Source organism: Aotus nancymaae, unplaced genomic scaffold, assembly GCF_030222135.1.
Source record: "Aotus nancymaae isolate 86718 unplaced genomic scaffold, 86718_ANA_hifiasm-v0.15.2.pri h1tg000029l, whole genome shotgun sequence".
Lineage (NCBI taxonomy): Eukaryota > Metazoa > Chordata > Mammalia > Primates > Aotidae > Aotus > Aotus nancymaae.
This window is the reverse complement of record NW_026988442.1, coordinates 89,987,245-90,011,286: the sequence shown is the minus strand read 5'-3', so window position 1 is coordinate 90,011,286 and position 24,042 is coordinate 89,987,245. Positions and strand designations below refer to the sequence as shown.

The 24,042-nt window shown below is 40.3% G+C and overlaps 1 protein-coding gene across 1 annotated transcript in view; it reads right to left on the bottom strand.

Annotated features, from left to right (window-relative positions):
* CNTNAP5 (contactin associated protein family member 5) overlaps nucleotides 1-24,042 on the bottom strand; it is an 882,261-nt gene that overhangs the window by 121,224 nt on the left and 736,995 nt on the right. The window contains exons 18-19 of the mRNA XM_021667927.2: nucleotides 21,916-22,155; nucleotides 13,663-13,887 (exon numbers count right to left, since the gene is read on the bottom strand). Coding sequence (XP_021523602.2) covers nucleotides 13,663-13,887; nucleotides 21,916-22,155 — 465 coding nt within the window. The remainder of the gene's footprint in view (nucleotides 1-13,662; nucleotides 13,888-21,915; nucleotides 22,156-24,042) is intronic.

Below are 24,042 nucleotides of genomic sequence, written 5' to 3'. Positions count from 1 at the left end.
GGTTTTACACATTATGAGACATCAATCAAATACATTTAAGGAACAATTGGCTTGGTCCAGAAAGGCAAGACAACTCGAAGCTGGGACTTCTAAGCTACAGGTAGATCTAAAATTTTTCTGATTGGTTGAAAAAGTTAGTATTAATAGAACGGAATGTCTGAGTTATAAGAGGTTGTGGAAACCAAAGTTTTATTATGCAGATAAAGCCTCCAGGTAGCTCACTTCAGAGAGAATGGATTATAATTATTTCTTATAAGATTTAAGGTTGATGTCAAATGCTAGTTGGCTTTCCTGAATTCCAAAAGCGGGGAGTGTATAATGAGGCATGTTCGACCCTCACCCCCCACTTTCCTGTCATGGACTGGACTACTCTTTAAAGTTAACTTTGAAGTGCCCTGCCCTAGAGGAGGAATTCCAATCAGATGATTTATGGGGTATCAGGGGACTTCCAATTTTATTTTTGGTTTACATATGTGTGTTCTAGGTAGCTCATGAAGATTAAGGCCTGACCTAGATCTAGCAATGAGGAGTTTCTTATTAGCATTAGCATGAATCATTTAAATAAAATATGCTTAACCATTTTAAAAAAATGTAGAATCATTTGATATATATATTTTTTTAAATTTTTTTTTTCCAGAGGGAGTTTTGCACTTGTTGCCCAGGCGGGGTACAGTGGTGCAATCTCGGCTCACTATATCCTCCTCCTTCTGGGTTCAAGCAATTCTCATGCCTCAGCCTCCTGAGTAGCTGGGATTACGGGCATCCACCACCATGCCCAGTTAACTTTTTGTGAATTTAATATAGACAGGGTTTCACCACGTTGGCCAAGTTGGTCTCAAACTCCCGACCTCAGGTGATCCACCCGCTCTGGCCTCCCAAAATGGTGGGATTACAGGCGTGAGCCACTGCACCTGGCCTGTTTTCAATTAAATTATTTCATCATGAATTCTTCCATTCATTCCTTCATTCACTGGTTGAAGAACTACATTAACCGAAAACATCAAAAGTGGGCGTGTGTGCAACTGTCCACATGGTCATCCCACGTGTCTTCAGCCAATACCCTTTACTTATTTATACATATTCATTGGTAGGGAAGAAAACTAATTTTCTTTTAACAAAAATGTAAACCATTTTCTTTATACTCTAACGATAAATTTATTTCAAGTACTTAATTATTTTTATCAAAGTAATATATTTAAAATTTGAATAGGACAGAAAAACTCAACATAAGAGAGCAATTATCGCCTCACCCTCTGTCCTTCCTCCTCACATATAGTTACTTTGAATTCTATTACTCTTCTTGCTATTCTTCACTCTAGATTACTAAATGTGCTGTTATTTCTTGATTTATCCATTTTAGATACAATCTTTTGCTTTCCTACATTGGTAAATGAGGAACTGCCTTTCTGAGACCCAGTCACATAAGAGTCCCTCTCATGCTTTCTATATAGGTCTGTCACCATTTTGGGTAGGTTGGTTTTCAAAGTCTTTATTGTTTGTCTGATCTATGTATGCAGGTGATAAAGCTCCTATTTGTCGCTGGCATACTTTTTCCAGGATCCTCCTTCCAAATGCTCTTTCTTCTTGTGTCTCATTCTAGACCTAAAGACTTGGTTTCCTCAATTTTAAAATCCTTTTTTTTTTTTTTGAGACGTAGTCTTACACTGTCACCCGGGCTGGAATGCAATGGTGTGATCTTGGCTCACTGTAACCTCTGCCTCCCAGGTCCACACAATTCTCCTGCCTCAGCCTCCCAAGTAGCTGGGATTACAGGTGCACACCACCACACTCGGCTAATTTTTTGTATTTTTAGTAGAGATGGGGTGTTACTATGTTGACCAGACTGGTCTCAAACTCTTGACCTTGTGATTTGCCTGCCTTGGCCTCCCAAAGTGCTGGGATTACAGACTTGAGCCACCCCATCTGGCCAACTTTAAAATTCTTAACATTCTGGGCCAAGTAATTATTTGTCATGGGAGCTATCCTGGTTTTACAGATGCTTTGCAGCGTCCCTGGCTCCCACTCACTGCATACCCATAGCAGTCCCATCTTGACAATAAAAAGTGTCTCCATATATTGCTAAATGTCCCCTGGGAGGGCAAAAATCATGCCCAGCTGAGAACCATTGACCTAGACCGGGTGTTCTCTGTGACTTCTGCATAGCTGCTATCCCAAAATACCCGGCCTGTTCTGTGGTGGCTTTTCTGTTTCCTGGGCCTCGTATCTTTCGTTTTTATGTGCTTCTTTGATTGGATGAAGCATGTTGTGGCGGGCACCTTTACGATACCATCCAATAATCCCTGCCTCCTGGTATCCACACCCTTGTATAATTCTTTCCCAGGTTGGACTACGTGCCCCTTCTCAAGTTTAGGTTCTAAAAGACTTTGATTCTGTTTTAACTGTCCTCTTGTGTACCCCCTCTACACCCTTGCCCCCTGTCCTCTACTGTCTCTGGGGAAGCCAGAAGATATGCTGTTCAAGCAGCTCTATTAAAAAACCAGCATGTCAAGAACCTGAAAGCTCCTGTCAATGCCCCATGAGGGAGCTTGGAAGCAGATTATCAAGCTCTTCGCCCAGGACAACAGTTTGACCTGGAAGACACCAAGAGCAGGAATCATCCAGTCAAATTATGCTGAGATTCCTGACCTCTCCCAGAACTACGTAAGGTCATAAATGTGTGTTGTGTTAAGGTGCCAAATTTGATGGTAGTTTTTATGCAATATCAGATAAGGAATGCATGCATATCAAGTAGAGTCCCAGGAAAGATATTTAGGAAGTCTTCAGTAATGTTACACGTGACTGATAATTTGACTAAACATAGAATTCCAAATTGTAAACCATTTTTCCTTTAGAATTGTGATGCTTTCACAATATCTACACATGTCCAGTGTTTTTGTTGGGAAGTTCTATGCTTGTCTGACTCCTGATTCATCTATCTTTAGGAGATTTAGGATTTTGTCTTTGCCTTGGGTATGTCATTTTCTATGCACTGCGCTGGGTAAGAGAACAAGCTTTTACATCAGTTTTATTCTATAAAATATTTTCAATTATATGTTTGCTAAAACCTCCTCCACACGTATTCTCTCTGTCTGTAAATACCATTGGGTTTTGGGTATTATATTCTGACCCTCTGATTTTCTTCTTTGTTTTTGATTGCCCACATTTTGCATTTTTATTCAACTTGCTGGGATATTTCTCAAATTTTATTTTCCACCTTTCTAGATTTTTTTAACAAATCTATCACATTTTCAAGAGTTCTTTCTCATTGTTTGCCTGTTTTATTTTAAAGATCATGTCCCCAGCCAGGCACAGTTTCTTGCACCTATATTCCCAAATACGCAGAAGACTGAGGCAGGAGGATCCCTTGGGTCCAGGAGTTTAAGGCTGCAGTGAGCTGTGATCGCACCATTGCACTATGGCCTGGGTGAGAGAGAGATACTCCGTTTCTTAAAAATAATAATAATAAATAAATAAATAAATAAAGATCATATTCTTGTTTCACAGATTTATGTATTATCTTACCTAGCTGAAGATACTATGTTGATATCTAACATTAGATATTAATGTTAATCGCATTCATGTTTCTTGTGTCTCTTGCATCACCCCTGTTTTCTCCGTTACCTTTGTTTGTTTGTTTACTTTTTTTGTCATCTTTTGTCTTGGAGGACTGGTGAAAGTACTGAACAGTCTTGGTTATTTGTTCAGTTATGCCTGAGGCACTACAAATTGGACTGAAGGTCCCAAGTGCAGGAGCTACTCAGGTCAGTAGATGGTCTTTACTGTCTGATTATCCTATAGGTAAACCTTTTTTTTTTTTTTTCAGTGAGGGGACATTTCTACAATTCTAGTTATCACATATATTTTTCATGGGGCTGTTCAGTTCTTCCATGGTCAAGGACTCTTATCTCCTGAATAGAGAAAAAAGAAGCCTCACCATAAGAGCTCGGGAACACAGCAAAAAATAAGTCTGCGGATCCCGTAGCCCAGCGTGCAGACAGTCCTTTATTTCCATATTTAGCCCGGTATCTTCAGCTTGCCCTCAGCTTTGGGCAGTCTTTGGCTCAACTTCTATATGCTAAAGAATAAGCCTGGGATGAAAGTGAAAAGGAACTTATTTGCCTGAACTAGAAAACTGTTCAGTGAACACTGGGACAGAGGCAGCCTTCCTCCTTCATCTGCTCTCCAGTTTCCCACACTGTATTCCTATTTTTCACCATACTAAACTCTCTTCTGTTTTGTCTTTCTAAATTCCTACTTCTAAAAATTATTTAATTTTTTTTTTTGGTCTTTTTTTTTTTTTTTTTTGAGACCCAGTCTTACTGTATCATCCAGGCTGGAGTGCAGCGGTGCAGTCTTGGCTCACTGCAATCTCCACCTCCCAGGTTCAAGCGATTCTGCTGCCTCAGCCTCCTGAGTAGCTGGAACTACAGGCGTGTGCCACCATGCCTAGCTAATTCTTGTATTTTTGGTAGAGACAGGGCTTCACCATGTTGGCCAGGCTGGTCTCGAACTCCTGACCTCAGCCTCCCAAAATGCCAAGATTACAAGCATAAGCCACCGCGCCCAGCCTGCTTTATGTAATTTTGAAGGAATTTAAGAAGGGAGAGATAATACATTTGCACATTCATTCTCCATGTTTAAATGAGAACATACACGTATTACAGGTAATTTTTCTGACTAAAAATAAAAAATCCTGTGGAGCCCTATTAACATTTTGAAATCACCTGTTCTGAAAAAGTAGCACTCCCCCGTGTGCTATTCCACTACAGCCTTTTGGTTGACAGTGACTGTGGAATTTGGCTGGTGAGTCTCAGAGCTGGGGGTTGTCGCTGCATCCTGCAACTTGCATTACAGAAATTGACGCCAATAAATGCATGGTATTTTTTCTTGACTTGTTAGTCCTGTGTGCTTCCTTGTGCATTAAAGCACAGTTTGCTAAATATCAGGAGATATCTGGCAAGTTTCTTCACTGGTTTTGTGTTTCTAAATCTCCCAGTGAGGTTTTGGCACTCCTGATATATTACCCCATTATTTCTGCCTTCTGCCTGGCCCCTCTCTTGAATGAAGATGTACAAGCAAGACATCATGGTCGTGGGGTGCCCAGGAAGTGAAGGTGGCATCCCCGGACAGAGAATACAACCTACATGGGGGCTCGAGCAAGCACCCGGAAACAAACGGCAGGCTCCTTGAGAGAAGTACACGCAGTACCATGAAAAGTTAGAGAACAGAGCCGAAGAGTTTACAAGTGAAAAAGTAAAAGTAACGGGCTTTGATTTCCAGCCCCACTGATTCCTTGCTGTGTCTTCTTGGATAAGTCATTTAACCTTTCTATGCCAAAATTTCTTTGTCTACAAAATACAGAAATACTAGTACCGACTGCATAGTCATTGTGTGAGAATGAGATGAATTAATGTATACAACTACGAAAGGCACGTCTTGGTGCATACTCGGCATTTGATAGGTATTAGCTCTAGGAACCATTTTCTAGCTGGAAGATCAAAGACAGTGACATATGGCTGGTGGCAGGAATTTAACTGGATTCTTAAGGCTGGAAACTACCTCCCCACCCATCTCTCCACCGCAGCTTTAGAACAGGGCATCCGACTGCCAGAGCCCTCATTTCTTAACATCGAAAGGTCAAGCTACTTATTAAAGTGGAGACATATCTTCAATAACTTTGAATTAGGAGAAATGATAATTCAAGGCCTCCTTGCTGGACAAAAGGTAATTAACTGCACAGAGAACTGAATAAACCCTGAGCTCGGGCCTTTCACTGAATTTGTTTCACATCTCAAGATGTAAGTATTTACAGGTCAAGTGCTCTAAGAAGAATAAAAACAGATCTTTTCTCGGAGAAAAGCTTTCTTCACACTGACTCCAACTATTTTCTTAATCCTTAAACCTCTAATTAGAGTTCCAGTCTAAAAGCTAAACATTCAATCCCCCATTTTCTCTACCCCTGGTTTTTTTTTAAAAAAAATTCTGAAATAAAGGCAGTTCAGTAACCAGCACGTTCTTTGGTCTGTTTTGTAATAACCCTTCTCGTATTTATGTCATATCTTTCAAGTGAGTTTCTCGAAGCCCGTTACAGACAGGATCTCATTAATCCCCCACCACACTGCTGTGAGACCCTTGACCACACAATTATCCCACATTTACAGATGAAGAACCAAGGCACCTTGTGCACTCCTTTTTTCTTTCTATAAACAATGAAGCATCATAAGGGCGAATAATAATTATCCTGATTCTCACAGTACAGCTGTAAGCAACCAGCCTTGCTGAAAAAACAAAGAGTTGCTCAATTCTTGGAAAATTTCTGAAGTGTTGTTTAAACTGGAGACGTACGAAGTGAGATGACCCAGAGGCCCTGACAGCATAGAGCCACAGAATTCCAGCTCCACAGAGACCCACTCTCCAAACAACCCTGCCTCCCACACGCACATTACAGGTGTCAGGACAGAATCTCAAAAAGAATACGGTTAAGAACTCAATTAATGCAATGCATATTCCTGCCTTTATACTGGAAGACTTTTGAAATGTACCCAGAAGAGCTGCCCCCTCTCTCCAGTACGACCCCAATATGATCCTACAACATCTTCCCATGGATTCTTTAGGGCGTTTCCCCTCTCACTGTATATGTAACTTCTTCTCCTACTAGATTCAAACTACATGAATTAAATCCAAGAATACTCAGAGGTGAACTATGAGCTGAGGTACTCTGCCTCACACGGACATTTCAAAGATGAATTGTGTATTAATCTTAACCCCAAGAATCTTTCTGAAGCCAACCTCACCATATTCATTTTTCTACTATGAGCACATAGAACAGGATCCGGCACGTGGTAGGTATTACAGGATAAATATTGGTGTCTCCACAAGGTTCATATGTTGAAGACTAACTCTAGTGTGGCTGTATTTGAAAAGGAGGCCTCTAAGGAAGTAATTCAGGGTAAATAAGGTCATAAGGGTGGGGCTCTGATCCTATAGGATTAGCGTCCTTATAAGAAGAGATACCAGCAAAGCCCCTCCCTCTCTCTCTTTTCCTTTCTCCTCATGCACAAGGAAAGGCCATGTGAGAACACAGGAAAAGGTGGCTTACACAAGGGCAGGGTCCTGACCACATGCCAACCCTGTCAGTACCTTGAACTTGGACTTCCAGTCTCCAGAACTGTTAGAAAATAAATTTTTTGTTGTTTATGTCAATCAGTCTGTGGTATTTTGTTTTGGCAGCCCTGGCAAACTGAGACAGTAGGTATTAAACAGACATTTGAAGAGTTGATTGTATTTTGACATTTTTATTGGCTTTAGTTCCATACTAGCTCTTGGCTGAGGGAGTTAAAGGACTGATTAGAAGCTGCTATTGTCTGTATTTTGATTTTCTTTGATGCTGGTACATGCTGTCCAGCTAGCTCCACAGCCAGAGTGGTTGGAGTTTAGGTGGGGAGTTTCCTTGTGTTTGACTCTGTTGTCCCAAATGTCCTGTGCCAGGACTGGCCCCACAGTGAGCAGAAGTCTTTGTTAGCTCGTCCTACACATAACTCTGTTCTCTAGTTGTTATAGCTCTCTCCCTACACACACACACACACACACACACACACACACACACACCCCTCTCTCTATTTTAGAAACATCAGAGAAGTTCCCTTAAGGTCTGTGTCAGGGAGCATTTGAGAAAGTCATTCTTAAAAGGTTTCATTTTCATGCTTCTGTATATTGAAATCTGTTTCCTGTGCCTAGATACGGCCGGTTTTCAAGAGGGCACCCTGTACCTTATCTTCCTCCTTCTTCAGGGCGTCGTCCCATCCATGCCCAAGTGTTCTGCCTCTAGGCTCTGCACATTTCCATTTCCTCTTTGTATTAAATGTTAACCCCGAATGCTCTAAATCCTAGCTTTCACATTCATGCTCTGATGACCCCAGGATGCAGATCAATCGTATTATTACTTTTACCAATAAGGAAATAAAATGTGTTTTACACTCTACAGTCTACACAGCATAGTTACTTGCATCATCTCATTCCACCTTTGTCCGCTCAGTTGGCTATAACAAAATGTCATAGACTGAGTGAGTGACTCAGACAACAAAATTTATTTTCTCAAAATTCTAGAGGCTGGGAAATACAAACATGAGTGCTGGCTGACTTAGCCCCCGTTGAGGCTCTCCTCCTGGCTTGTGGATGCCTGCCTTCTTGATGTCCTTACGTGGCACTCAAAGAGAGAGCGGGAGACGGGGTTCTCTAGCCTCTTGTGCTTTAAGGACACTAATCCTGTCGGATTGCGGCTCTGATCTTATGATTCCATTTAACCTAATCACCCTCTTACTCCAAATACAGCCACTCTGAGGCTCAGAGCGTCAATACATGGATTTTGGGAACGGGGTGCTTTACAACTCAGTTCATAGCAATCTTCTTGGGACTTAGGAGCATACCACAAAACAAAGTATAAACAACAAGAAAGAGAAGAGAAACGAGAAAGATTACCCCGATTCACTGCTGCTGCTCGGCATGCCACTGTTTCTCCAGGCGGATCCACCATTAGCACCCTAGTCTAACCCTGTGACAATGGAAGTGCCCTCGGTCCTGCCTTTATCCATTGCCCTACCCTAGGAGAGAATAAGATGGAGGACTCTTAGTCGCCCTCTGGAGGTCATAGTGTGTCATAACCACATTACTGTGAAATGGATGACGAACATACAAGAGATTGTTGGAAAGCCCAGAAATGCAGGCAATGAAACAAGTAAAACAAAGTCTGGGAGATAGAAAAGGACTATTGGGAATTTTAAATTCAAAACCAGTAAAGTGTTGCTTGACACAAGCCCAGAGACTGAAGTGATCAGGGCTTAGTAAGGCTGTCAAAATAATCCTTCCAAGGCTTGCTTTTCTCCTTCTGTTTATCAGGAGTTTTGCTGCTCTGAGGAACTCCGGCAGATGCTGGTGTCGGGGAGGGGCTGTGTGGAGGCAGCATTACAGTTTGAAGGGATTCCGTAAGATATCAGTAATGGCAGGGGTGTTCTAAGGTCAGCCCAGCTCTGGGTAGCCACTGCGGAGTTTTGTGCTTTGAAAATGCTCCCTCCCTGGCTTCCTTCTTCTTGCCTCCCTTGAGTTAGTGTGTTCAAAATATAAAGTGTCACAGTTCATCATTATTCCCTCCAAGGTGTGTGCAATCACAATGCAGACAGTGCATCTTCTGAATGCATATGAAGGCTGATAAAAAGGAAATCCTGAAGCAAAGTCAGACAAACCGTTTGGTGCTGGAGGGCAGCTGCACAGGCGCCTCAGAAGGTGACCTGGGAACCGTATTTGCATTGTGTACCTAAAGGATTTCACCATAGATGGATGGCCCTAGAGTTAGCTCATATTCTAAATTAATTTGTCTTTGTATTTCTATCAACAAAGAAGATGGAAGAATAGAAACAGAAATTGATCCTGACATATATATTTATATATATATCAACTGCAATATGAGTAAAGTGGAGAAAATGAGGAACAATCAAATAAATATCTTATTTTTATGAAAAATATAATGTCTAGTGGAGAACTCTAACTTATCTTTGATGACCAACTCAAGCGTCACCCTCTCTAGGAAGCCTTTTCTCATGTCTCCCGGAGAGAATTGGTCATCTTTAACTCACTCTACCTAGAACAGACTTTTACCTAGCATCTATGACATTTGATTATTTTTATTTATGTTTCTGTCCCATGACTAGATTTCTTAAAGGCAGGGAAGGGTCCTTTCTGCCTGTCTCTGTCTCTCCAGTACATGAGCTAGTATCTGCCACATGGTAGGTGCTCCATGAATATTTTCTAAGCTGCAAATTTGAAGGACAACTCCCTGCTACTGTGGAGAAGGCAAAGCCATCATGCAATAAAATGTTGTGAAGGTCCTGTGTATGTTTAGAATGAGCTCATCTCCCTTTCTAGACCTCTTTCCTCTCTTAAAGACACCTTATTTTCCAACTGTCCAGACTCAGAGAAGTTGTCTGTGGCCAAAGCCCCAGACTGTGGAACTAAAACTGCCTTCTCTTTCCTAAGAACTCTCTGATCTCACTATGCCTCTCTTTCTGCCTCTATTCTTCCACTCCAGAAATTAAAATCATTTCTTCTTATTTAGTAAGAAGAACCTGTTTTCATTTGAAAAGATAGCAGCTGTTTAACCCAAATAAGTCTCTAGTTGGAGAAATTTCAAGAATAATGATAAAGGGCAAAGAAGAATTCCAACCCTAGAAAATCAAGCCCCTGCCAGGGAGAAACTTAGAAGCATGGCTTTGAATCACATTGATCTTCTTTCCTCTGGCCTGGTCAACTATATTAAATAAATTCAAAAGCTGAGCTTTGTAGGCAGTGTTCGCGCAACTTATCCACCTTACTCTACCTGCTGACTGCTTATCCCAGAGTGCTGAAATTAGAGCCATTGTGTACAACCTGGATGTAGACACTTTCTTTTTTTTGGAGAAAGCAAAATGGGCTTCCTGTAAGAGTTCCCGTCTCATCATAATTTCCACCAGATGCCCCACAGTATCTTCAGTCAGAAAGGTTAAGACAACTGAACTAACAGAAGACTCTTAATTCTTCTCAGGGAGATTTGAATCAATCTTACCATAAAAACTCTCACAGATAATAAATACCCTTCCCCTGTAAACCCTGTGCTTTTCTGATGTTTTTGCAATCTCTAATAATCCTTAACTTCCAATAATATTTTCATAGCTGTATTTTTTTCCACGACAGTGTATCAAAGTGACATTAAAATATTCTCAGTTCTTTATAATGCAACACCCACCTCCTAGGATTCTCTAGTAATTCGGTCAATGGCCTAATAGAACAAACATACTGGGAACAAGCTGTAAGAATATCGATTCTTTATTCCTCAAAGCAGCATTTCAAAGTCTGCAATGAAGCCTTAACAGAAAGAAATATAAATGTAAGACGGCACAAGAAGGGAATAAAGAATCACAAAATCTAAGATTTGGGAAGAAACTCAGAGGTTGTTATTCTTGTCCTTTCACCCATTGCTGGGATAGTTATTATGGTTTCTCCAACAAATAGTCATGCATTATTATTTGAGGACCTCCATGGTAAGGCATTCACTGCCACTCAAGGTATTTTATTCCACTGTTATAATCCCTGAATTTTTAGAAGGTTCATCTTAAAATTTAGTCAAAATCTCCCCTGTAGTCAGATTGCTTTAGAAATCTGGGTAACACGACTCCTTCCTCTATCTAGATTGCCTTTCAAAAAGTTGAAGGCAGTGTTTTAGTCTCGCGTTCCTTATCATCTTTAGACAGCACTTAGTCCTGCTTCTCTTTGCTTATCTTCACAGTTCCTGGTACTGTGCAGTTTGACTAGTAATTACCCAGAGAGTTAATGAAGAAGTGAATGATTGAGCACGTATCTTAGCTGTATCTCTGCAGTATAAGGAGATGAAGAGAGGCCCAGGATTTTAAATCAGGGCATGGCATCTTTCCCGCCACCTACTGCTAGTGGGTCCTCTGGAGCAAGGTGGGGTAGGAGCATTCTGAGCTGGAGTGGGGAGGGAGGGGCACTTTATTACTAACAGGGGTCTGGAAACCCATCTCCAATGGGTTAGTCTGAGATAACTAAAATATATAGAACCGAAAATATATAAAAGCAAGCTGTAGCCTGACCACCTTGCGCACATGTTCTCAGGACCTCCTGAGGGCTGTGCCACGGGCCATGGTCACTCATATCTGGCTCAGGACTCATGCTTGAATTTTCACACATGCCTTCAGGCCTAAGCTTAAAAAAATGTTGCAAGGCACAGGTACCTTCTTCATTCCTGCATGTAGCCGGGATTTTAAAATTTGCAGGTGCCTATGGGATCCGGCAGCTTTTAATAGAGTAAAACTTCAGGAAGTAAGAAGATACAGGCAGGGAAGAATTTAACAATGCCTCCTCAATTGAATAAATTCACATTATTTAAGACATTGCACATTTTAAAAACACTCCTAGTTTAGCCTTTGTGGTTAAGAATACAGAATATGCCACCAGATAGAAGAAGGGAGAGTGAATCCAGCTCCGCTTCTTACTGGCTGTGAGATTTGGAAGTGCCTCAGTTTCTACAACAATAAAAATTACACCAATCAAACAGGGTTGTGATGAGAAGTGAATGCTGTGCGGATTAATTAAAATAGTGCTCAGCATAGAGTTTTATGTGTGTGTATGTGTGTGTGTGTGCGATTTGATACAATTAGATTCATTATTCATTATGCACTGTCTGTCTTCATGGCAGCTGTATTTCCCAAGGCATGGCCTGACAGGTACAATTGTGCCTATGGAACTATACCCAAAAGATGCTTTGGAAAAAATCTTGCTTATTAGTGCTCTGTAACCAACCGTATTACTGTGGTCCAATGACATCATCAGAGGATAATCTTGTTTAGAAAGATGGTTGCTGGGCTGACTGTTGGAAAACCTGAATTCTGGTCCTCGCTGTGCCAAAGATTGTCTCACTGGCACATCCACCTGCTGAACTTCTCCACGCCTCAGTGTCCTCAGTCAGCCTCATCACTCCCACAAAGCACTGATGGGCAGAGTCTAAGACCTGCCATGTTTATAGAAGGGTCCTAATCATAATCACATAAAAGGCTATTGGTAAACAGATCTAATGAGTCATAATGTTTTCCCCTCACTCTTGTGGGTTCTTCAAGTCCAGATGGGCTTGGAATGAGCCACTGTCATCCTAGTCTCTATTTTTCTCTTTTTTCCTTCCCTTAGAAAGAAGGACACCTGTTACATCACGTGGTCCATCATTTTTATTATAGCACTTCAGGCCTGATTCAGTATTTCATTATTTCTTTAGTCCCATGCATCATTCATTGCTTTTGATGTTGTAAATATCTGGAAAGAAAGATGAATCGAAGAGGAATAAACCCATGAAGAAATAAAGCAAGATAATAATTTAGAGTTTCCTCATAAGGCCTGGAGAGGATGCTGTGAATGGGACACACTCCAGGATTCCTTTCTGCTAGGTCTCACCACTGTTCATGCAGGAAAGAAAGGAGGTGATAATATTTTGGTTTATAAAACAATAATATTATAGTTTTGTCAAATAAAATGCCCCAAATCTTTCTGTTTCAAAATAGCAAATGCCACAGTTTGTCATTATATTAAAACAAATCAGCCTGAAAAAAAAAAAAAAGAAATCTGATTCTCAGAGGCAAGCCACCTATTCTATGTAGTTATGACTCAAATACTAACTATTTCTCTCTAAAACCTGGACAACCACCTTCTATTAATGCAGCCTGCATGCATGCTCATTGTTTTAACAGCCCTTCATAAAGAAGGCTGCAGCAAAGATGACAAAATATATGTGGCAAGTGTCCTTCTGAAATTCAGATATGCTTATGATCTTCTCCTTTGCACTTAACAGATTCCGGCACAGAATAAATAATAAAGAATTACTGCTATCCAGTTGAGGCAAATTAAAGTCAATGCATTTGAGACTTCAGCAGTGAATTGACACTGGCCCTGAATACCAATTGCAACTCATAAAAGTAAAGTATAGTCAAGGGTTTGGCTGAAAGTCTGGAAATAAGCTGCCCAGGTGGGTCCAACTTGAGGTTGAAATTATGCAGAGTTCTGGAGGGCACGCACCCGTCCCTCCAGCCCAGGCTGAGACCCCGCCGGGCATCATGCCATCACACTCACCATTCTTGCAGAGCAGAACAGCCAGGAAGTCCTGAGAAGAAGAATTGACAAAGAGCAAAAGACTGGGTGCCTGAGCTGTCACAAAGCTAAATGCGATGCTTTCCTTGGATGGAGCTGAATCTGTGTAAATAGCTGAAGATGACAGGCTTAGATTCTTGGTCACAGGATAGGGTTCTTGAAACATGTAAGTAACTGACGTGCCAGCCTCAAACACAGCAGAAACCTCTGAAAAATATAAGAGGGGAGAGCACACATTGAAACCTTTAGGTCCATTGCTTAAGTGAGTCATAACTGCTTGCTCTTGTTTCCTATGCACTGGGCACTGTGTGAGGAGTATTACATGCATCGCACAATGTGCTTCCCACAATAATAGTGGCAGAAGTCGTTATTCTCATTTATAAATGAGAAGCTTGAGGATCTCACAGGTTGCAAACCTTGAACACGGTTGCATAGCCAGGAAAGAAAGCTCAGGTTTGCCTTCTGCAGTTTAGGTGCAGCTCTACATACATCTGTCTGCAAAATAACGACCATGTGCCAGGAAAATTTCCTGAGAAGCAAAGATAACGTGTCCCTGCCTCCAGCATTGTGCATGGAGAAATGCACTGGCACCATCTTACTCCCAAAACTGAGAACCTGACAGTCCTGGTTTGTGTTCTTCTTCTGGTATCTCAGGGGGAGTGTGGATGGTATCTCAGGGAGACATCAGGGTGAGCCGCAGTAATTCTCCATGATGTTGGATAAAACGTGAAGAACAATGAAAACAGCAACGAAGAAATTTATGGAAAAGTAGAAAAGGCATAAGTATCCAACTCTTAAAGTCATTTTTTTTTTTTAGATGCGTAGGCACTGATACCAGTTCCAAAATACAGCCAAGACTTGGGTAAATAGGCTGTCCTATGGGAAACAATCCCTCTAACACAGCACACTGAATCGAGATCTGCCACCACCAGGAAGAAATATGGGATCTAGAAACTGATAAAATTCAATTCGCAGGATCTGCAAGTCACCCAGCCTCCTGGGAGAATGCTCTAGCATGCCAACTGTTATCATGTCAGTGTATGGCACGAGCACTGCCCGAGTCAGCACTGAATCTGGATGTCCATTTGACGTCATGCCGGCCGTGTGGTCTCAGGAACGATAATGAACTCTATGGAGAATGTTTTCTTATGAATGGGAGTCATAACACCTACCTCATCAGCATTTCTCTGTGGGTAAGTGAGCTGATGTATGCAAGGCCCTTAAGAGAGTTGCCTGGTACAGTTTGAACTTCCAGAGTGTTAGAAGAGAATTTAACCTGAAGCCATCCCACTAGACTTTTATACAATATATGCATTTATTAACTGCTCGTCATCTGTCCCAATGCTGACATACTCTCCTTGGATCAAGGTTGCTCTTGAGTTCACTTTAAATTTTATCTCTATACAGTAACAGAGTGTGCGGGTGAGGCTCTTTCATAGGACAGCACACCTTAGATCAGGCAGGAAACCTCTGCCATAAAAATTGCACAGTAAACATGAACTCATATTGGCATGATTAATTTCCCTTTGTCCTAAATGGCATATGGAATGCTCCAAACTCTCCATGAAAGTCTCTGATTGAGTTGGTGGCACCTAGAATGTAATAATACCTGGCTTTTGCTTCTTAATTCTATTGCAAATGTGTTCCACCTTGTGAAAATTCTGTAACACTCTGTAATCGTGCCAAAAAATTAAAGTTGCATATTTATGCATATTGCCTAGCAGATTGGGAATACTAGTTCATTTTTACTAAAGGTTCAGAGAAAGTGTTTTGCATTTATCATGCAGGTTACAATCTTGGTACTCCTGATTATAAAAATATGCAGCAGACATCTGTGGCAGTGAAAATTCTGGTTATCATCAGCTTGATTCAAGAATTTTCCTTCAGTAAATTTTCTCAGGGATATTTGACCTGCATGTTGAGCCACCAAAATAAAAGGCCTTTATCTCATGTTTGTGTGTGTGCTTAAACAGAAGTAAAGTTCAGAGCATTCTGTTAGGAATTACATAAATATATATATGGGCATACATAGGATATTACTTTTTTCTTTATACTTAGGATAAGAAATTAAAAATAAAGAGCATTTTGTAATTAGAAGCGTCAAACAGGGCCAGGAGTGGTAACTCATGCCTGTAATCCCAGCACTTTGGAAGGCCAAAGCAGGCGGATCACCTGACGTTGGGAGTTCAAGACCAGCCTGACCAACATGGAAAAACCCTGTCTCTCCTGGAACTACAAAACTAGCCAGGCTTGGTGGTGCATCTGTGTAGTCCCAGCTACTCAGGTGGCTCAAAGGAGAATTGCTTGAACCCGAGAGGCAGAGGTTGCAGTCAGTCAAGATTTTACCATTGCACTCCAGCCTGGGCAACGAAAGGGAGATTCCATCTCAAAAGAAAGAAAAAAGGCAAACTAAATTTCTGTTGTCTCTCTTCCTCCAGTCCCAGTCTAATTATTTTTAATATTTAAATATTGTCTATTTTATCATAAAGCTAAATTCAGCAATACACCTGGATTCTATTATTATTTCAGTTTCTTATGCTTAAAATCTAAGAGTTTAACCTTTCGATCAGATAGATTGAGTTATCAGGATATCTGAAACCACTGGCCTTAAAGGATAAAGAAACTTAACTTGAAGTTGGTTTCTAATGACCATGTTGCTTCTCCAAGGCCACAGAGCCACGATCAGCAACACCCCTCTGCACCCAGCTGGTGGAAGAACCTATGCTAACTCAGTTTTGAGACTGTAAGACACACATTTTAAAAAATAAACCTAGTGGAAGTTAACCTTGGGCTTGATGTGTTAGTGACAGAGACAATGTTTTCCAGAGCTGGGTGTCTCTGAGAGCAGAGCATCCTGAGGAGGCCTGCAAGAGGATCTCCACATCGACAGCACATTGATATGTGGCATGAACTAGGAGAAGGAGCTGAACATGGGATGGTACTGGAGGGTGTGCCTCTGAGCCTCCATGGGGCCTGTAGACTTGGAGCTAGGACCTGGTTCTACCCACGTCTTGGGGTCACCGGCTCCTACTCAACCTCAGGTTACTCAAATATAAATCAGGATGAATTCAGTCTTGGGACGGGTTAAAGGATTGGAAGAAAGTACATAAAAGCACAGCACATAGTAGGAACTCAATAAATAGTAGCTGGTCTTAATAATAGTAATAGAATTAGATTTGGAATTAGAACAAACAGAAAGACCAGTCCTAGGTAATAAATAGTCTAGAAACTGCCCAGAAATCATCCAAGCTGTAATTAATTTAGATAAAATCAAGCAAACTAAATAAAAATAAAACAATTAGAAATTTGAACACTGAGCAAGTATTTCAAAAATTATTATACTTTTCTTATGATAATGATCCTGTGGATATATGTTTATAATGAGTGTTTATCTTTTAGCAATACATGATGTAATATTTATAGGGGAAATAGTATTATGTTTGGGATTTGCTTCAAAATAATAAAGGAGGTTAGGAGGTGAGTGTATCGATGAAGCAAAAATGATCACGAGTTTACAACTGTTGAAGTTAGATAACCGATGCATGGGAGTTCTTAAACTCTTGTCCTATACCATATTTTTGCCATTTTTCTATAATAAAAAGTAAAAATAAATTATATAAGTTGAAAGAAACATAAGGATTAAATGATTTCTGGACAGGTTTTTGGCAATACGTAAAGAGTACCCAAATGTACATACTTTTTATTTTTTCACTGAAATTATTTTATTAAGAAAATAATCAATATTGTGTTTATCATAGCATTGGTTACACACAAAATTTTAGATAATGAAAAATGTCAATCAAGAGGAGCCAGCATTTAGTGAGACTTTACATACCGTGGGTATCCCTTGTGCTTTGTGGAGTGCCCATAGAATGTTAAACATGACTCCCTGTGAAGTATTCCTGCACTTTCCACATCGCATAGATGAGGGAACCAAAGAGTCTTGAGGCTGAGGTACACAACAAGTGTCACACAACGTGGACCATAGATGAACCAGAGCCTGAACTAGTGCAGGGGTGGTGCTAGCTCCATGATGTCTCTGTGAGCGGTAATGCTCTGGTCATAGGATGGATTAAACGAGACAAGGCAATAGTGCCAGATGGAACATACTGCAATCATTAAGATGGATGCTTACAACTATTGATGACTTACATAAAAAAACTGTTGAAAGGAAATAAAGAAAATTCATAAATAAAGTGTAATGGACAAAATTATCTCAGTTCCATTAAGTGCAAGGGGAAAAATACTAGGAGGAGGTACAATTTACCCATTAATGATTACTCTGAGTACTTAGGTTGGGTTTTAACTTTTCTAGATTTATAAATAAATTTTCAAATAAATTTTATAAAAAATTATCTTACATTTTAATTAGGAAGAAAAACATTTAAATTAAAATACTACGACAGTCATATCCAGGTTATTTATTAATGGTGTGTGTGTAGCGGGGATGAGTGAGCTAACAACAAACACACATCAACAAACAGTGTTGAGACAAGCAGCTATCCACCTGCGAAAGATTAAAGCCGGACCCCCTATCTCACAACAAATACAAAAATTCACTCATAATTCATCAAAGACATAACTGTAAGAGCTAAAACCATAAAACTCTTAGGAGAAACCACAGGTGTAAATCTTCATGATCGTGGATTAAGTAAGGGTTCCTTAGCTATGATTCTAAATGTATAAACGAACTTAGCAAACTAGAGAAAATAAACTTCATCAGAATTTGAAACTTCTGAATTTCAAAAGATACTATGAAAAAGACAAAATACAACCCATAGAACTGGAGAAAACATTTGCAAATCGTATATCTAATAAGGGAATTATATTTCAAAAATACAAAAAATTCTTACAACTGAGTAGTAAAAAGAAGAAGAAAAAAGTTAAAAATCTACAAAAGACGGAAAATTGCTTGAACCTGGGAAAGGAGGTTGCAGTGAGCCAAGATCGCACCACTGCGCTCCAGCCTGGCGACACAGCGAGACTCTGTCTCAATAAAAGAAAAAAAAATCTACAAAAGATTTTAGATATTTCTCCAAAAAATATATGTATATAAATGGATCATAAGCACATGAAAAGATGTCCAATATCCTTAGTCATTAGGGAGATGAAAGTCAAAACCACAATACAATAGCATTTCATATTCAATAGGATGTCTACCACCAAAAAGTCAGACAATAAAATGTGTTAGCAAGAAGGTTAAGAAATTGGAGCCCTCATACACTGCCAGTGAGAATGTAAAATGGAGTAGTCACTCTGAAAAAGTTTAACAGTTCCTTAAAAGGTCAAAGCTAGAGTTAATGTAAGACACAACAATCTCACTTCTAGGTATATATCCAAGAAAATAGACAACATATGTCCCCACAAAAATGTGTACATGTTTATAGCAGTGTTGTGTATAATAGCTAAAGAAACGAAACTATCCCAACATCCGTTAACTGATCAATGGATGAATGGATAAACAAATTGTGGTGCTTTCACACTATGGAACACTCTTTGGCAATTAAAAAGGAATAAAGTAATGATGGATGTTATAACATGGATGAACTGTGATAATATTATGCTAAGTAAAAGAGATCAGACACAAAAAGGTCACACACTATATGGTTCTATTTATATGAAAGGCCCAGGATGGACAAATTCACAGAGAAAGAAAGTAGACTAGTGGTTTCCAGGGACCGGGGAAGGGGTAACTGGGGAATGAGTGCTAATGGCATGGAATTTCTTTTTGGGATGATAAAAATGTTTTGAAATTGATAGTGGTCATGGCTTTACAGCTGTGTGAATGTCGTAAACATCACTGAATTATACACCTTAAAAGGGTGGATTTTATGGTATATAAATTATATCTCAATAATAAAAAGAGAGAGAAAAAATACACAAAAGTTGCATTTTTGAAGAGATGGAATCCTATTACCATGTTCATGTGTAGAACGAAATTAGGGTCACAAAGAGAAAAAATGAACAAAAAATAAGCTAGAGGGACCTCCAGCTCTGACATTTAGCAAGTCAGTACACCTTTATGAACCTCTAATATGTTAAACTTAGATATTAATACCTGCCTTATTTGTTTGGATGAGGAACATATGTTGCAGATAATTACTAGTTATTGATTTTTTATGATGATTGTTTCTTTGTACCATTATGAGAAACAGAAAATCGGCCAATCAATGGACCATAGTTCTGACCTAGGGATTGGTAACGCAAAAAAAAGTCCCTAATTGTACCCAAGATCTATTCAGCGTTTACACACCATCTCCCTGAAATATACTATGCCATGATAAGTAGCATGGAAGACTACCCAATCGCCCAAGAGACCACCCTTTGTTCAGAGCCATCTTGTAGCCTCTGGCTCCCCATTTCAGTTCTGGCCACATCGCCCAGAGGCAGTTGGCAGGGCTCAAAGATGCCACTGAAAAGGCCATCTTACATACGCTGTGAGGACTGAAGATAGAGGGAATTATTTCGTTAGAATTATCAGAAAGAATGAATAGTGTGGAAATAGTAAAATACAAAGCATACAAAAAGGCTAGGCACGCATTTGCCTATGTGACTTGTAGATCATAAATAAAAGTGAGAGGGAGCACAGAGATGTTGAAACATGCAGAAAAAAGATACAGGGCTGTGGGCAGAAGAAAATTAATAGGAATTGCTTTGGAGAAAGGAGCCAAAAAAATAAAAATAAATTAGGCTACATTTAGAACAATATAATCTACGAGATCTTTGAATAATTTCCCTAGAGAAATGCAGAGAGGTCTCCTGTTCACTTTCTTCCAAACAAAAGACTTCGGTAGAGATGCTGAGAAGAATTCTTGTGCATCTCAGTGTGTGGGTCATGGTATTTATCCTGTTTGTGCTCCTACTAGCGTGTGGGACAGCTCTAAGCATTCACACTTCTCAGGGGAAGTTGGTCAGAGACCTCTCCCAGTGTGAATACCTAGCAGCACTTTGCTTGTTTAGCTCACAGTACAAGCCCTTGGAATGCAACCTGTTTTATTTTAAGCTCCCATGTACTTAGCCCTAAAATTTTTACCATTAATTTTCTCCCAAGAAGCGTAACATGCTCTTTGGCAATAATAAGTAAGTAATTCAAACTAATTGAAGAGAAGGCACCTGTAAGAATGAATGGAGGGCTTTAATTAGCATCCCTCCAAGAAAGCAGTGAGTGCTTTTTTCCCCCTTTTGTCTCTGAGTTCCAACTGTAGTAAGCTGGCTAAATAAACCATTGTTTTGTAAAGGTGCTTTCAAGATGTGCTTTAATGAATAGAGAAAAATTACTTATAATTGCTATGATTATTTGTTTGTAAATGGTGTCTCAAAATGATTCAAGAATTTTATTTTAGTAATTCAAATGCTGCTCTTGAGATATTGTTTACATTATTTACCGAACAAACTTTATTCCAGCAATAAAATAAACTTAAAATACTGCAAAGATTGAGAGTACACCAAATCTTTTTTCTTATGTTTGAAAAATAATACATATTTGTACTCAATATTGAAATTTTCTAGTTGCTTGAAGTATCTTAAATTTATCTAGAGAATTCACACAATAATCGTCATTCCTTGTCCAAGGTGTATATCCATGATTTTTCATTTTTATCAATGTAAAGAATTCATAAGATTGTGAAGGGGTGTAGAGAAAGCCCCAGGGCAGAAATTTTGACTTTAATGGGCGTTTCAGTCCCAGCCCACCGAAGAACTAAATATGAGCCTTCAGACAGTGCTTTTAAAGCCTCAGACCTTCACTCACATCACCTGCAGAATAGAGAGATTTCACCAGATACATGGTACTGTGTTGACTAATTTACCATTACTCTCTTTGTTGTAAAAATAATCTAAGATGGGTTAAGTGTCTCTAAGGCACCCCAGAGCAAGATTCCACAATGGTTTGATTACATTTGTGAACTGAGGGATTGGAAGTGGAAATAGCAACAGGATCACTAACAATCTAGCCAACAGCAGAAATGTGAGTTCACCTCTTTCCCTTCCCAACTGGCTTTTTGGCCATGGACGGGGTGTTTCCCTGTGATTGTCCATCCGGTTCAGTGGCATTGCCGGTGCACACACCCAGTACCAACAAGTATATGCGATTATGTTGAGAAATTATGCAGACTCTCTAAACACAGGGAGAGTAGATGACAAAGACTGTCTCAGAGTGTGAGTATCACATGGTCCAACCATAGTGTGCAGATGATGCAGCACTGCACTCAGGAGAAACAGGAGCGCCTACGGTACCTGTTTTGCAAAAGGGCCCTTCATAAGGTGAACTGGTGCAATCGCACAGGTAGCCACTGTGCTTCTCCACACACTTGCCCCCGTTGTGGCAGATGCTACCGTAGCTGCTGCAGTGGCCTGGGCAGCCTGGCCTCACTCCAGATGTGACCTTTGCTCTCTCTTCCAGGTCCAGTTTCTGTCCATTCAGGTGTAAGGAGCGAATGCATCCTAGGAAACCTTTCTGTCTGGAAGACGTTCCCCCTGAGAGGTAAAATAAAGGAAACAAAGGTAAGGCATTATAGGGCTCAATACATTTAGGTTTAATGTTGGCATTGGTAAGAGTTAAGTATCTATCTATTGTCATGCAGGACTCAATTAATTTTTCCATTAAAGTTTCCAGTGAGAGTTGGAATTCCAAAGAGTCCCCCAAAAACAAAATGCATGTCCTAGAAACATGGATGGAGCTAGAGGCCATTATCATTAGCAAACTAGGGCAGGAGCAGAAAACCAAATACCCCACGTTCCCATTTATAATTGGAAGGTAATGATGTGAACAGTTGGACACAAAGAGGGGAGCAACAGACATTGGGGCCCACTTGAGGGTGGAGGGTGGGAGGAGGGAGAAGAGCAGGAAAAAATAACTGTTGGGTACTAAGTTTAATACCCGGGTAACAAAATAATCTGTACAATAAATCCCTGTTATACAAGTTTACCAATATAATAAACCTGCACGTCTACCCCCAAACCTAAAATAAAAGTTAAGAAAAAAATGCATGTCCTTCTAGGCTGGGAACCCCTTCCCTCAGGCTCTTGCCATATACACACAAAAAAGTGAAAGATTATAGTTACTATATTTTACAGGTTTAAGAGTAAAACTTCAGATAGTCATGTTTCTTGCGGGAAAAAAAATGAGTCCTTACATGGTCTACAGCACACTTTCATCTGAAGTGGAAGGCACAGAGTGGGACTGTCTTTTCTGGCATTGTTAGACAAAAGCTGGTAAGTACACCAACTTAGAAAACTCGAACAGGCTTCCTAATGCTACGCAGTGCAGTGCAGTGGAAGGTGGGTGGACTAGAGCCAGATAGACATGGAGTCAACCTCATGTCACTTGCTGATTAGTCATATTGACCATGGAATTGCCTAAGACTCAGCTACTTGATCTATAAAATAAAAATCTATTGTGTGTGTGTACGGTGAGGCTTGGTTAAGATCATAGAATACGGTGTCGGCAGTGGTGCACGCCTGTAATACCAGCACTTTGGGAGGCTAAGGAGAGCAGATCACCTGAGGTCAGGAGTTCAAGACCAGCCTGGCCAACATGGTGAAACCCCATCTTTACTAAAAATACCAAACTTAGCCGGGCATGGTGTTGGGTGCCTATAATCCCAGCTCCTTGGGAGGCTGAGGCAAGAGAATTGCTTGAACCTGGGAGGCGGAAGCTGCGGTGAGCTGAGATCACACCACTGCTCTCTAGCCTGGATCACAGGGTAAGACTCTGTCTCAAAAAAAAAAAAAAAAAAAAAGGATCATAGAATACAATACGTGTTCAATCGCTGCTGCTCGCTTGCCTTCTCTTGCACCTTCACAATGGCTAGAACCAGGTCCTTAATATATAATAGCTGATTAATCCCAGAGCTAATTCTTACATTATGACTTAGAAGACAGATTTCTTTTTGCGGAATACACAATAGGCTTGTAACCCAACTTTCTGCTGAGGGTATATCTTGAAGGTTTCAGAGATATTTGATTTGTACCTCGAAAATTATTCTAGAATCAGACAGATTTAATATTTCAGAGTGTTTTGTTCCCATCAGAAATCCAGTCTTCCACCAGCCTACCCCTCTGATATCAGGAAAATGTGTGTTGAGAGACAAGCCGGGAAATTAAGCTAAGCCCCATCTGAAGGTATTTATTTGGTGCTGAAACTCCTGGGAGAATCCAGGAGAGGCAGAGGTACAGCCTGGCCGTAAAGAACATAAGTTTTGTTTCAAATCCTTGGGCTCAAGTCTACACATATGGATGAGTGAAAGCCACACACAGGTCTTTGAGGTCTACCGGATGTACTAATGAGGGGGAGGAGAAGGTAGAAGGGAAAATACCAAGGGCAGGGCCAGCTTGTCATTCATTTTCTGTACCCTTAGGGTC